Source organism: Vulpes vulpes, chromosome 15, assembly GCF_048418805.1.
Source record: "Vulpes vulpes isolate BD-2025 chromosome 15, VulVul3, whole genome shotgun sequence".
In the NCBI taxonomy this organism is placed as follows: domain Eukaryota; kingdom Metazoa; phylum Chordata; class Mammalia; order Carnivora; family Canidae; genus Vulpes; species Vulpes vulpes.
The window spans coordinates 93,740,185-93,752,743 of record NC_132794.1 but is presented as its reverse complement, the minus strand read 5'-3'; the positions used below and the strand labels follow the sequence as shown (position 1 = coordinate 93,752,743).

The 12,559-nt window shown below is 55.2% G+C and overlaps 1 protein-coding gene across 1 annotated transcript in view; it reads left to right on the top strand.

The window, feature by feature from the left end:
- The window catches only part of COL17A1 (collagen type XVII alpha 1 chain), a 51,670-nt gene extending 39,928 nt beyond the window's left edge, over positions 1 to 11,742 (top strand). Inside the window, exons 35-56 of the mRNA XM_025993295.2 lie at positions 235 to 315; positions 1,380 to 1,415; positions 1,941 to 2,018; positions 2,900 to 2,953; positions 3,248 to 3,301; positions 3,968 to 4,027; positions 4,356 to 4,382; positions 4,741 to 4,773; positions 4,860 to 4,925; positions 5,231 to 5,272; positions 5,740 to 5,865; positions 6,389 to 6,526; positions 7,024 to 7,089; positions 7,409 to 7,513; positions 7,803 to 7,892; positions 7,981 to 8,091; positions 8,488 to 8,634; positions 8,862 to 9,221; positions 9,775 to 9,912; positions 10,163 to 10,225; positions 10,381 to 10,461; positions 10,821 to 11,742. Coding sequence (XP_025849080.2) covers positions 235 to 315; positions 1,380 to 1,415; positions 1,941 to 2,018; positions 2,900 to 2,953; positions 3,248 to 3,301; positions 3,968 to 4,027; positions 4,356 to 4,382; positions 4,741 to 4,773; positions 4,860 to 4,925; positions 5,231 to 5,272; positions 5,740 to 5,865; positions 6,389 to 6,526; positions 7,024 to 7,089; positions 7,409 to 7,513; positions 7,803 to 7,892; positions 7,981 to 8,091; positions 8,488 to 8,634; positions 8,862 to 9,221; positions 9,775 to 9,912; positions 10,163 to 10,225; positions 10,381 to 10,461; positions 10,821 to 10,873 — 2,009 coding nt within the window. The 3' untranslated portion in view covers positions 10,874 to 11,742. The remainder of the gene's footprint in view (positions 1 to 234; positions 316 to 1,379; positions 1,416 to 1,940; positions 2,019 to 2,899; positions 2,954 to 3,247; positions 3,302 to 3,967; positions 4,028 to 4,355; positions 4,383 to 4,740; positions 4,774 to 4,859; positions 4,926 to 5,230; positions 5,273 to 5,739; positions 5,866 to 6,388; positions 6,527 to 7,023; positions 7,090 to 7,408; positions 7,514 to 7,802; positions 7,893 to 7,980; positions 8,092 to 8,487; positions 8,635 to 8,861; positions 9,222 to 9,774; positions 9,913 to 10,162; positions 10,226 to 10,380; positions 10,462 to 10,820) is intronic.
- Positions 11,743 to 12,559: the final 817 nt, after the last annotated feature.

The following is a 12,559-nucleotide window of genomic DNA, read 5'->3' as shown; positions in this document are numbered from 1 at the left end:
GGTGGCCCTCCTCGGTCTCTCTTGTGTCCTGGACATCTGCCCCGGCTGTGCCTGGCACCCTCAGGCAGTGCCAGTCTGAGCTTCTGGCAGCAGGGGAGGAGGGCCCTGGGGTCAGAGGTAACGGGGCGGAGGTGGGGGCAGGAGGCACCAGCCTGCCCCGCCGGCAGCCTGGCCTGGGTCCCAGTGCCTCTCAGCAAGAAGAAGGGTCCCGGGTCACAAGCCTTCTGTTTTTAGAGGGATCATCGACGATCACTGTCCCAGGCCCCCCCGGGCCTCCTGGAGCCATGGGACCGCCAGGACCTCCAGGTGCCCCAGGTCAGTTGTTTTCTTGCTTTACTCCTTGGTTGCATTTAAGTACAGCAGTGTTTGCTCAGGTCCTGAGCCCCAGGGAGGAGCCTGCAACGGCCCAGCCTAGTGAGCGCCTGTCTCCCTGCAGCAGGCACCCCAAGCCCCACCCGGCAGGCATTGCCCCCGCCCCCTCCAGCAGCCTTGTGGTCACTCAGCTAAGAACTAGCAGAGGCAGACTTTGGCCCCGATCCTGCCACCTCTGCAGCCTGTGTGTGACTTCAGTTTGTTGCTTTTTGGAAAACAATTCAATAAAATGCATTAAGGGCAACAAAAATGCTAGGAATCTATTTGGAGAAACCATCTCCACATTGTTCAAACCGCAATGAGATTGCTACAAAATCACACCGACTTCAAGCTGTCATTTAGAAGTGCAGGTTGCTCGAGCCCTGTGCCCTCTGAGGGCTGCGACTGTAGTTTTACAAGATGAGAAAAAAAAACATGCTGTAAGGAAATGAAATTCTTACAGGTTAAAGGAGTATAGGTGATACTTTTTTCTACTTTTCCAAAATACCTTTGATTTTATATCTATTTTTTTTTAGGTTTTTTTTTTTTTTTTTTTTTAAATAATCACTACACCCAACATGAGGCTGGAACTCATGACCCCAAGATCAAGAGTCTCATGCTCTTCCGACTGAGCCAGCCAGGCGCGCCTATCTATTTTTCAATTTAAAAAATTTTACATGTAAATAAAGTAGGTGATTTAATGCAACCCACACGGGTATGGATCAGCCTTCTGTCCTGACCGGTTCCAGTGAGAGGGAGGATAGGAGGGTGCTGAGAAGTCCCCACCTGGGGGGCAGTGGCCCCAGGCCTCCCCGAAGCCCTAGAGTTGGGCAGAGAAGCTCTAATGGGATGGGTCACAGGGCTGGTCTCCAATCAGTCAACAAACTCACCTTTTTGGGCCACTGTTCTGCACCTGGGAGGAAGCTACCTGTGTCCCTGGGGCACCTGCCCTGCCCTTTCTTCAGATCTTTCTAGAACTATGACCCTAGAGGTATAGTAAAGCCATTTCTTCCCGACTCCATCTCCAGGTCCTGTGGGCCCAGCTGGTCTCCCTGGACAGCAAGGTATGTCAATCCTGAGAGAACGTGTGACTGTGGGCTCAGCGGGGGAAGCCTCCTTCCCGGGCTGGACTTGGAACCCCATCTTTAGGTGAAGTGGCAGGCCTGAATTTGGAGAAGGGAGATGAGGGGGTGACCTGGTGCTTCCCCCAGGGCCTTGCAGGGCCTCAAATGCCAGGGGAGACACCTCTCCTCCCTCTTGTGTTTCTGAGAAGGTAGGGGCCCTTGGACAGGGGGCCGAGGCTGTGTGGTCCCCTGGTCAGGGTCAGGCTTGGCTATTTCATAGGTGTCAGGCCTCTTGTGACCAGACCCTGATACTTGTGCCACTGTCCAGCCATCTATCCAAACACCAAAAAACAGGCTTAGGAAAAGTTGGTCCATTTCCTCTTGGGCTGTTGGAACAACAAACAGGAAGGTTCACTGGCAACTCTCTGGCCCCATCCGCGCACTGCAGGGCTCCAGGCCCTCTAGACAGAAAGCTGGGAGGGGTCACTGCAGGCCATGCCCAACTGAACTGTGTCTTTTACACAGGCCCACGTGGCGAGCGAGGACTTGCTGGTGAATCGTTCATGGGCAGCAGCAGCTCCATCTCTGAGCTCCTCTCTACCCGTGAGTGCCCCCGTGTTGTCTGGGGTGAGGGGACACTAGGGTGGGAGCAGGACGGACGGGGCCTGTAGCAGCTGTACCAGTGCGTCATCCTGAGCTCCAGTGTGAACGAGGATGACGAGTTCCTCTGAAAGGCAATGCTAGCCTGGAAGGAACAGCAGGGCTTTTGTCAGCTCTGGGGGATGAGTCACTGGATGGGGCAGCTGTCAGAGGTTCTCGGGATTCTAGGGGGACCAGGGTCAAGTGGGGCCTCTGTAGTGAGCTGGGCACTTGGATGATGGCTGGCAGGAGTACTGCATCCCCCACTTGGTACAGTGACAAGGGTCTGTGGGTTCTCAGCCACAGACCCCACCTGCAGGGTGAGTTCTGGGTTCTTCTGTTCCCAGGGTCCTTTAAAGAACCCATGCAGACCTGCCACCGGGCCTCCTTCTTAGACGCCCGAGTAGCAAAGACCATAGCCAGCTTTGTCCGGCCGTCACTGTGTGCTAGACGCGTGTCGCCATACTTCCCTGGGTCTGCACAATGTGCTGTGACATGGGTTTTAGGCCTCTGGTTTAGAGAAGAGCAAGCAAGGCCGAAAGGGATCAAGGACTTGCCCAAAGTCAGCAGCTGGAAGCAGAGCAGGATTTTGAAGGCAGGCTATCTGACACCAACACCATGTACTTAGCCGCCCCCCCGCCATGTGCCCACATCAGCTACTGGGGAGTGTGCCTGGAGCCCTGCCCTGCCCCACTTGTGAGTGAGGAGCACCCTAGCAGAGCTGGCCTCTGAGGTGTGAGTGTAGCCCTGGGGTGCCTGGCCCTGAGGATCCTCGTGACAGCTGAGGCTGGCAGAGAACAGCCTGATGTGAGTTTTTACTCATTTCTGTTTTTTTCTCTCCACAGAAGGTGTTGATTTACGGGGTCCCCCAGGCCCACCTGGACCACCAGGGCCTCCAGGTAAGCATCTCAGGGATCATTGGAAGGTGGGGGGATTGTGAGGAAGCCGAGATCCGCTCCCTGAGTTCAGCGTTGCCTCTTGCTTGCTCTCTTCTGCAAGACCTTCCATTTCGGGTCCGCCAGGACCCTGAGGCCCCACAGGTGAAGGCTGAGCTACCCGGGAAGAGATACGAGAGCACTGGCACCCAGAGCCTGGGCCTGGCTCTCGGGAAGAGCTTACCTGCCACTTCTCCCCAGCACAGGGTTCTTGGCCCGTAGCCTGGCTTTACAAAGTCTTGGTGGTTCTTTTTGTAGGAGAAGGCCGGCCTGGCCCGCCGGGCCCTCCGGGATCTTTGCTGAGCAACTCAGGTAATGTTACAGAGTCAAGTCCCACCTGTTGTCCACTTCAGCCCCAGTCCCTGGACCTGCTGTGGTCACAAGCATGTGGCCTTCCTGACCCACTCATCAGGCTTCCTCCTCAGACCTGCCACCAGGGTGTGTTTGCATGAACTCTGCAGAACGGGAGTTCTGCAGGGAGAACAGGAAGCCATACCAGCTCCCTGCCCCTCCCCCGCAGCTAAGCTGGTCAGAGGGAGGGAGCGAGTTCTGCCCTTGGGGAGCTTCTGGACAGACTCATTTGTGACTGGGGACCTGGTTTCTGTCCTTGGGAAGCCCAAGTCTGATAAGTAGGCAGGATACACATTGAAAGGAGATAAATGCTGACAGAACAACACGGAAACACATGGAAATAACTTTAGAGCAAATATTAGCCTAGAACTTGTCCCTCATGGAAAATGTTACCCACCCATCTATTTGTCCATCCATCCATTTGCTAGTTTTTTCTTTCACTTATTTTTCTATCTATCCATCCATCCATCCATCCATCCATCCATCCACCCATCCATCCACCCATCCATCCACCCACCTGTCTGAAAGGTGTGGATTGAGCATCTGCCATGTGCCAGGCTCCATGGTAGGTGCTCCTCTCTCACAAATACCTCTGTGCCCACACTCAGAACTCTTTTTCCTCTGTAGAGACCTACTTCTCTGGCCCCCCAGGGCCCCCTGGCCCCCCAGGCCCCAAGGGAGACCAAGGTGAGTAGCGTCTTGGGACGCAGAAGCCTCCTTGCTCAAGGTGGCCAGGAGAGTCGGATGGGGCTGGATACACTGGGGCATTTAGGCATCCTCCTGCCACATCCCACCAGGAGCTCGGCAGTCTGGAACGTGGGGTGGGGGGCATGGTGGCTAGAAGCTCCACAACATATCGCCGCCTCTGCGCTGGCCTGCGGGGAGGAGAGGTGTGAGGAACCTCGGGCCCTGTGTCTGCTCCAACACAGGGGCCCTGTCCCTTCCCCTACGGGCCCCTTGAAGCCATAGTACCCGGTGGGCACGCATCTCACGACTGTCTGCCTCCTTCCCTCAGGCCCCCCAGGCCCTCGAGGACACCAAGGTACAGTAAAGCTGGCACCAAACAAGATGTGGGGTGGCAGTGGGGGTGGGGGGTGGCAAAAGCTGACCTTCCAAGAGCCTTGAGCTTCCTGTAAATGAGTTTTGTCCAAATGAGTGCAGGTAGATCAGGGTGGGTGTCTGTGAATGGTCGGGAGTGTGTGTGTGTGTGTGTGTGTGTGTGTGTGTGTGTGTGTGTTTGCGCGCATGGGCCTGTGGCAGCTCTAGGCGCTGCCCAAAGGGAGTGCAGCCTCAGCATCATGAGTGTTGGAGAGCCTTTTGGGAGGAAGGAAGGTGGGGTCAGGGCTGGGCCTGGGGAGGAGGAGCGCACCACTGACTGACCTCTCTCGGTGTGTCCCCAGGAGAGCAAGGCCCCCCAGGATTCTCAGGCTCCGGTGAGTGCTAAGCCCCCGGCCTGTTGCTGGCTCTGGCCAGAGCCCCTTAGCCCTGGCTGACTGCACCGTGTGTTGTTGCTTACCAGGCTCCAGTTCTCTTGGACTCAACCTGCAAGGACCACCTGGCCCCCGGGGACCCAAGGGTGACAAAGGTCAGTGAAGGGAGCAGCCAGGAAGGCAGTGAGGCATGAAGGCAAGAATGGCTCCCAGAGTCTGAACAGAAGCTAGTGGGTACCTACTGGTGCTAAAGGCTTAGGAGGAAGGAGAGGCTGGAGGGCAAGTGGGATGAGGACATGAGCACAGCCTCTACCTGAAAGGAGCTGCCGTAGCAGCACCGCAGAAACTGAGACACGTGGGGTAGCTGTTGAGTCACATGCTGATGAACGTGGTTGGGCCTAACCAGGGAAGGGTTCCTGGAGGAGGTGATGCAAACAGGGCTTCTGGTTTTGGATTCCAGGTGATCCTGGGGTCCCTGGCATGCCTGGCAGACTCTCTCAAGGTAAGAGCCAAAGGTGACAAAGTTCTCCCCTAATTCAAGCAAGGATTCCAATTAATTCATCAACCCACCCACCCACCTACCCACGGTTCAGTGACGTGCTAAGCCTGTGCGCTGTCTTTAAGTTGGTAGGGGTGTGAGGGAAGGACTGTGTGCAGTACAGGTGGCTAACGATGCCAGATGACACAGAACAGACCTGGGAGCCAGGTGTTCAGAGGTGAGGGAGCCTCTGGGGTGCTGAGCAGATTGCTGAAGGGAGGGTCTGGCCTGGGCAGGCTGGACTCTGTGCTCCTTTCGGACAGTGCTCACTACAAGCACTCACTCCCTTCTCCCTATGGAGAGACCCTCCTCTTTGCCACTATCTTATTTCTTCCACTAAGAACGACCTTCCCTCCTCAGGCTGTGGAAGCAGTCTCTGGGCCCTTCTTTGACCCTAGGGTGTCAGACTTAGAAAGCTTTCCTTCCTGCAGGGGGGTCATCGTCGAGCACCATGTTCATGCCAGGTCCACCAGGCCCTCCAGGCCCACCAGGGCCTCCGGGCTCCATCAGCAGCTCTGGCCGGGAGATCCAGCAGTACATCTCTGAATACCTGCAAAGTGAGTGCCTGGGGCCCGAGTGTGTGCGTGTGTGTGTGCACGCGCATGCACGCACTGCTGGGGCATCTCCAGTGCTTTCTGGAGCTCGGCTATTTCAGGAAGCCTCCAGTCCCCTCCTCCTTATGTAAATAAACATGACAGATCCCATTGCCTGTACCAGTGCTGGGAGGTGGGGGAGGCTCTGGGAGTGGGTGGGAGCCGGATGTGGTGAGCGGGGCCAGGGGTGTGTGTGGGGGGGGGGGGCAGGGGGTAGCAGTCTATAGGCCCAGGCCTAGGTCAGAAATCTAACCCTGGAGCCAGGACTGCATGTCCATGCACTCCCCTAACACCCACCTTCTCACGGCTACCACACAGGCTGGTCCTCAGTTTCTCTATCTGTAACCAGGAGTCTGGGCTCCCTGCTGGCCCTGCCTTGGCCCATGACTATGGTGGGGAAGGCATCTCATCAAATGCTGCAGGTCATCTCTGTGGGGAGGACATGCCCTCTCGGGGACGGGCTTGACTTTGCCTTCTTTGTTGGCAGGTGACAGCATTAGGTCTTACCTCTCTGGAGTTCAGGGTCCCCCAGGCCCCCCTGGTCCCCCGGGGCCTGTCACCACCATTGCGGGGGAGACTTTCAACTACTCAGAGCTGGCAAGCCGCGTCAGCAGCTACTTACAGAGTAAGCCTCCCCCCACTCCTGTCATGACCCCTTCCTCCCATGGCCACTTTGCAGACTTCCTCACTTAACGTTGCTGTTCACTTTACCCTTCTGGATGTGAAGTTCAGGTCTGAATTCATGGCTGTCAGGCCACTGGGATTAGCTTCAAGAAGGGGTTGCTCAGATTAGGAAGAGGCCACACCGCGGAGCCACGAGTAATGAGCCTTCTTGCGCTTGACAGATGTGTCCTAAGATGTGGAAAGGCAACAAGGTGGGCAGGATCTTAGCAGGAGTTAGGCTAAAGCATACTCTGGAAAACGGCGTGTCTTACCAAACAAATGCAAAAACAAAACCACCTTCGAGTTTTTTTCAGGCGTTCACAACAGCCTCCCAATGCCCTGTTCATTCATTTCCACAAATGGAGCAGGTAGCTGGCCAGGTCCTGGTGGTTCTGCAGCAGTGAGGGTGTTGCTGCCTTAGTCTTGCTAAGCAGGTAACTCGAGGTTCTTTCCCGACAGCCTCAGGGTACAGCATCGGCTCCTCCGTCTCCATCTCTACTGAGGACATTGTGGCTGCGCTGCAGCGTGAGTACCTACGGTGGGCCGGCGGGTGGGAGCCCTGGGGGCTCGGCCTGCCCCTACCCGAGCTGCTGAGGGCTAGTGAGGAGGCCCTCGTCCTCGTTCCCAGTGGCTAGTGAGTCCCTACCGGCTGGAATCTCCAGCACATCTCCCCGTCCCCAGTGCCAGGAACTGGGCAGGTGCCTGGTCGGGTACCTGGAGGCTTGCTGACTCCCCCTGTGGACGGAGAACCCGGAACTCAGGGGCAGACCTGGCTGTGGCCGCGTGGTGGCCCGGGAGCCCTGTGGCCTGGGTGGGCCCACACCAGCGCTTCCTGTCCTTGCAGGAGATGATGTGAGGCAGTATCTGCGTCAGTATGTGATTGGAGATTGGTCACTCCAGTCTTTGGACTACGCTGAGCTGAGCAGCCGCATTCTCAGCTACATGTCCAGTGAGTGTCCGCCCTCCTGGCCTGCCCACTGCAGGCAGATGGTCAGCAGGGCCCCAGAGGGTGTGGGTGCTGAACTTCCCTGCACTGGCCCCCGATGCTCCCCCGCCATGTGGCCCCAGAGGGAGCGCGCTGCTTTCAGAGCCCTTCACATCTGTGGCCCGGGGCAGGTCCCCAGCCTGGCTGGGGAAGCCAGGAGCGTCTGGGGGTACTGTCCTCTATGGGGTTCACACACAATTCACATACATATGTGCAATCTGAATCTATCACAACCTGGGGTTTTGTTCCTCAGGTTCTGGAATCAGCATTGGGCTGCCTGGCCCCCCAGGACCCCCTGGCCTCCCAGGAACATCCTACGAGGAGCTCCTCTCCTTGCTCCAGGGTAAGGCTGGTCAGGAGCTTGTGGTAGGAGGCAGACGTCCCCTGGCCCAGACCCCCCACTGACTCTGTGCCCTTCTTTGGCGTCTCAGGGTCTGAATACAGAGGCATCATTGGGCCCCCAGGTCCCCCTGGGCCCCCAGGGATCCCAGGCAACGCGTGGTCCAGCATCAGCGTGGAAGACCTCTCTTCTTACCTGCACAGTAAGGCGCAGGGAGGGCAGCCATGGAGAGTTAAACTATTGGACCCAGTCCTCCTGAAGCACAGACAAGGAACACCTTTGCTTTTGAGGTGCTTTCAGCCATGACAGGAAGACTGGTTGGGAGAGACAGTGCTCCCAAGTACAGCCCTTAGAGGACTCATGAACAGTGTGTGGTCATGTGGCAGGAGGGTGCAGACAAGGGGATATGCTTTGGACTGAGTGAGACCCCAAAATGGGAGTGGGGAGGGCAGGTCTAAGCAGCGCCTCCAGGGTGATGCCAGAGCTGGGCCCCCAGGATTCCCTCCTCCTCCTCAAGAGGAGTTGCACCCCTGCACACAGCTAGGAATTCTGCTTTCCCAGCGGCGTGATCCCTGACCGTTCTCTGCCTCCCATTCAGCTGCAGGTGTGTCATCCATCCCTGGCCCCCCAGGACCTCCTGGTCCCCCAGGTCCCCGAGGGCCTCCAGGCGTCTCAGGAGCTCTGGCAACCTACGCAGCGGAAAACAGCGACAGCTTCCGGAGTGAGCTGATCAGCTACCTCACAAGTAGGTGCCCCTCCCCAGACCTTGCTCCTCCCTGCAAGAGGGCAGCTGGGGCTGGAAGGAACCTGGGAGGCCAAATGCCTCAGCCCTACGAGGCAGGAGAGCCGGTTCTTCCTCGCCAGCCCTCCTGCTCCTGCGCGAGTGCCTCGAGACCCTGGGAGAGGCCTCTTAATTCCCTTCCTCTCCACCCCCAGACCTAAGCCCCAACTAATGTGGCCTCCTTCCTGCAGGCCCAGATGTGCGGAGCTTCATCGTGGGCCCGCCAGGGCCTCCAGGGCCTCAGGGGCCTCCTGGGGACAGCCGCCTAGTGTCCATGGATGGCTCCTACAGCCGGGACAGCAGGTCCTCCTCTCACAGCGCGTCCGTCAGCCGGGGCTCCTCCTACAGCTCTTCCATGGGCATAGGAGGAGCCAGTGGAGGCTCCCTCGGCGAAGCGGGGGCCTTTGGCCTGGACATGGGCCTGGGCCGAGGCTATGGGGGAGCAGCAGAAGGTGGCATGTATGGTGGTGAAGGTGGACCACTTGGGGCTGGCTTTGCCGGAGGTCTGGACTACAACGAGCTGGCTGTTCGGGTGTCTGAGAGTTTGCAGCGTGAGTTGTGACCCTTGGGCCTCGGTGCTGTGGGGAGGTTGGAGGTGGGGGAGCCCGTGAGCCGCTCAAATTATAGGCTCCAGAAACTCACCCTCTCATTTTCGGCATGCCCAGGCTCTGGGACAGCACTTGTAGAATCAGATGGGCAGGGACTGAAGGCAAGAGGCCCAGACTCCACTGACAACCAGCTTAGTTCAGGAGCGCCAGGCAGGGCGGACCCATACTGCAGTGAACAGGGCTTGTTGGGGTCCTTGGACTTTGCTTCCCTAGTTAACTAGTGGTGTGTCTCAGAAGTCTTTATGACAACCATGGATTCTGGGGCTGAGGGCAGGCCCTTGGTTAAGAAGTCTTCTCTGCCTGTAGCTCATCAGCACAGCTTTGGCGTCAGCAAGCCTCTAATGACAGGCCGTGGCAGCAGAGGCCTGGGCTAGTCAGTGGCCAGCGGGGCTTCTCCCTTGCTGCCACTTCATCTAGGTTAATGGCATGGGAATTGGCAATCCTGGGGCTCTGTTCTCCTGCTGCCTGTGCCCACACTCTGGTGCTTCCCACATAGGTCAGGGCCTGCTGCAAGGGATGGCCTACACCGTCCAGGGCCCCCCAGGCCAGCCAGGGCCCCAGGGCCCCCCTGGCATCAGTAAGGTCTTCTCTGCCTACAGCAACGTGACCGAGGACCTCATGGACTTTTTCCGAAGTAAGAGCACCTCCGTGATCATTTTCCTGACACCTTGCTGCCTGGTCTCACAGGGGAGAAACCAGACTCCCAAAAAACTTCCAGTTATTAACACTTGAGAGGCTGAAAATCTGATAAATTCTGAACTCTGTCTTCTTTGGGTCCTGACTCTGCCACTCCCTTCCTGTGTTTCTCTGAACAAACCCCTCTACCTCCCAGTTCCAATGATCCCTTGTCTGAGGCCAGTCTTCTCCCCCTTCTCCCCCTGCAGCTTACGGAGCCATTCCAGGGCCCCCTGGGCAGAAAGGAGAGGTGGGCATCCCAGGACCCAAAGGTAAGTGGTGGCAGGGAGACAGCCACCAGGATCCTGTGTAAGCACTGGCTCTTGCCGGGCAGCCACCTCCTTGCCACTGCTGTCTAGGAACCTGTGTGTAGGGCCCCTCCAGCCCCTGAGCTCCCATTTGAGCACAGCTATTTCTGTCCTCCCAGGTGAGAGGGGCCCCGCAGGACCATCAGGTCGGCCTGGGCCACCCGGCCCTCGAGGGCACAAGGGAGAAAAAGGAGACAAAGGTAAGCCTTGGCTGCCAGATTCTGCAGTGCTAGGAGGCTAATACTCCGAGGAGTAGGCAATTCGTTCCAGAGCAAGCCTAAAAAATTAGGGCAAATGCCAAATTACTAAAGGCAGATGCTGCTATCAATATCATTTGCATAACAATGAAATGAACAGCTAGGGAGAAAGGAAAAAGACTGCCAATGCAAGCAGGAAAAGAGAACCACTCTGATGAAAGAGGGTAAACAATTTAAATAGATAGTCTTACAAAAGAGTTCATCTTTCAAGCCCGTTTTGCAGTTGTCACAGTTGCTATATAATTGCCCAAGCTGAAGGCTCACAGGCCACGAGGTATCTAACTTCTTCCTCCTAACTCCAGGTGACCAAGTCTATGCGAGGCGGAGAAAGAGAAGCATCGCCATCAAGCCATGAGCTACCCTTGGAGGAACAGCCCCTGGCATCAGTTCTTGCAATGGCTTATGGCGTCCACGTCAAAATCTCTCCAAAGGGTGGAAGCTGGAGGCTCACTTCCCACTGAGACAGCACAGCCAAACGATCAATAGAACACCTGTTGTAGTCTGGAACAATCGTATATAGATGTGTATCTCTCTATAAAGATGTATCGTCCAGTCAAAGCTACACAGCCTGAAACCACTCCACCAGGTGATAAAGTAGCTGCAGTTCCAGAAAAAGACTGGTTGCTCTGCTAGCTCTGAGCCCTTGGCTTCCTTAGCTCTTAGTTCTAGATGCAACCCAGGAAAGCCAGTTAGATAGAAGTTGGCTTAGGAGTCCTTGAGCTTTGCCTAAGAATGAGCCAGAAAAGGGAAGACGGGTATAGGGTGTGTTCTGGTTATCACTGCAAGGCTGTGCTGTTCCTCCCTGTTTGTTCTGCATTCTCTAGTCATAGAAAGGACTTGGCTAAGAAGCAACTCTTGCAACTGAAAAAATTAAGAAACTCACTTCCCCTGAAGATGGTGACAGGGTTTCTAATAGTCATTCTCACCACTTGGTCTATTCCCACTTGCTTAGGAAGTCTGTCTGATTGTAGCTATGGTCTGTTTCTACAGGGCCATGCTAGCATTTAGAAATGTGTTCTACTGCACTAGACCACAGCAAGGGGCAGAAGAAAGGCAGTGGGGAAGGAGGACAAATAGAAAATTTGATACTAGGAGATGGCACAGGAGACTGGGCACAGCTGGGCGTTGATGCACTTTTCAGTATCGAAAACATGTACATGGTCTGTTAGATGAAAAGTCATTTCAATTGCAAAATTTCCAATTAAAGTTTTTTTCTTAATATTATGTTTAGTGTGATCCATCTAACCAAAGTGAGAGAAAGAGAATGAAAAGGAGAAAGGGAGGAAGAAGGAGGGGACAAAGTAGGAAAGAGAAGGAGGCAGAAATGGGGAGAAATGTGGGGTTGCAGGAGGTGGGTGGAGACTAGAGGCAGGATGGAAGGAAAGATGAGACAAGGGAATGAAAAAGGAATAAAAATGAAAAAAAGTGAGATAATGAGCAAGACAGAGAAGAGATAAAATGTGAGAAAGGAATAGATAGTTGTAGGTGAGAAAAGATGGAGACAAAGAGATGAAAGAATGGAAAATCGAGGGATGCCTGGTTGGCTCAGTGGTTGAGCGTCTGCCTTCAGCTCAGGGTGTGATCCCGGCGTTTTGGGATCGGAGTCCCACATCGGGCTCCCTGGAGGAGCCTGCTTCTCCCTCTGTGTCTCTGCCTCTCTCTGTGTGTCTCTCCTGAATAAATAAATAAAATCTTTACCAAAAAAAAAAAAACAAAAACAAATGGAAATCGAGACAAGGAATAAGAATGGAAAGGAAGACAAAGAGCAAGAAAGGGAAAGGGGGAAAAAGGGAGGGAAAAGCTTGGAGTCAGCCCTAACTATGAACTCTTTATTGCAAATACAAGAAAACAAAACTAGTTGTGTTTGGAACAAAGATTCTGGCATTGTTGAATCACTGAGATTTTAAAGGCAGACCCCGATCTGCAACTAATTCATCCTGGACAAAGCATCTGAAGGTTTTCCCTGAACATAAATTATTTGAAATAAACACATATGCAACAGATGAGCAACATGATTATTTGCAATTAATGCAGTGATTTA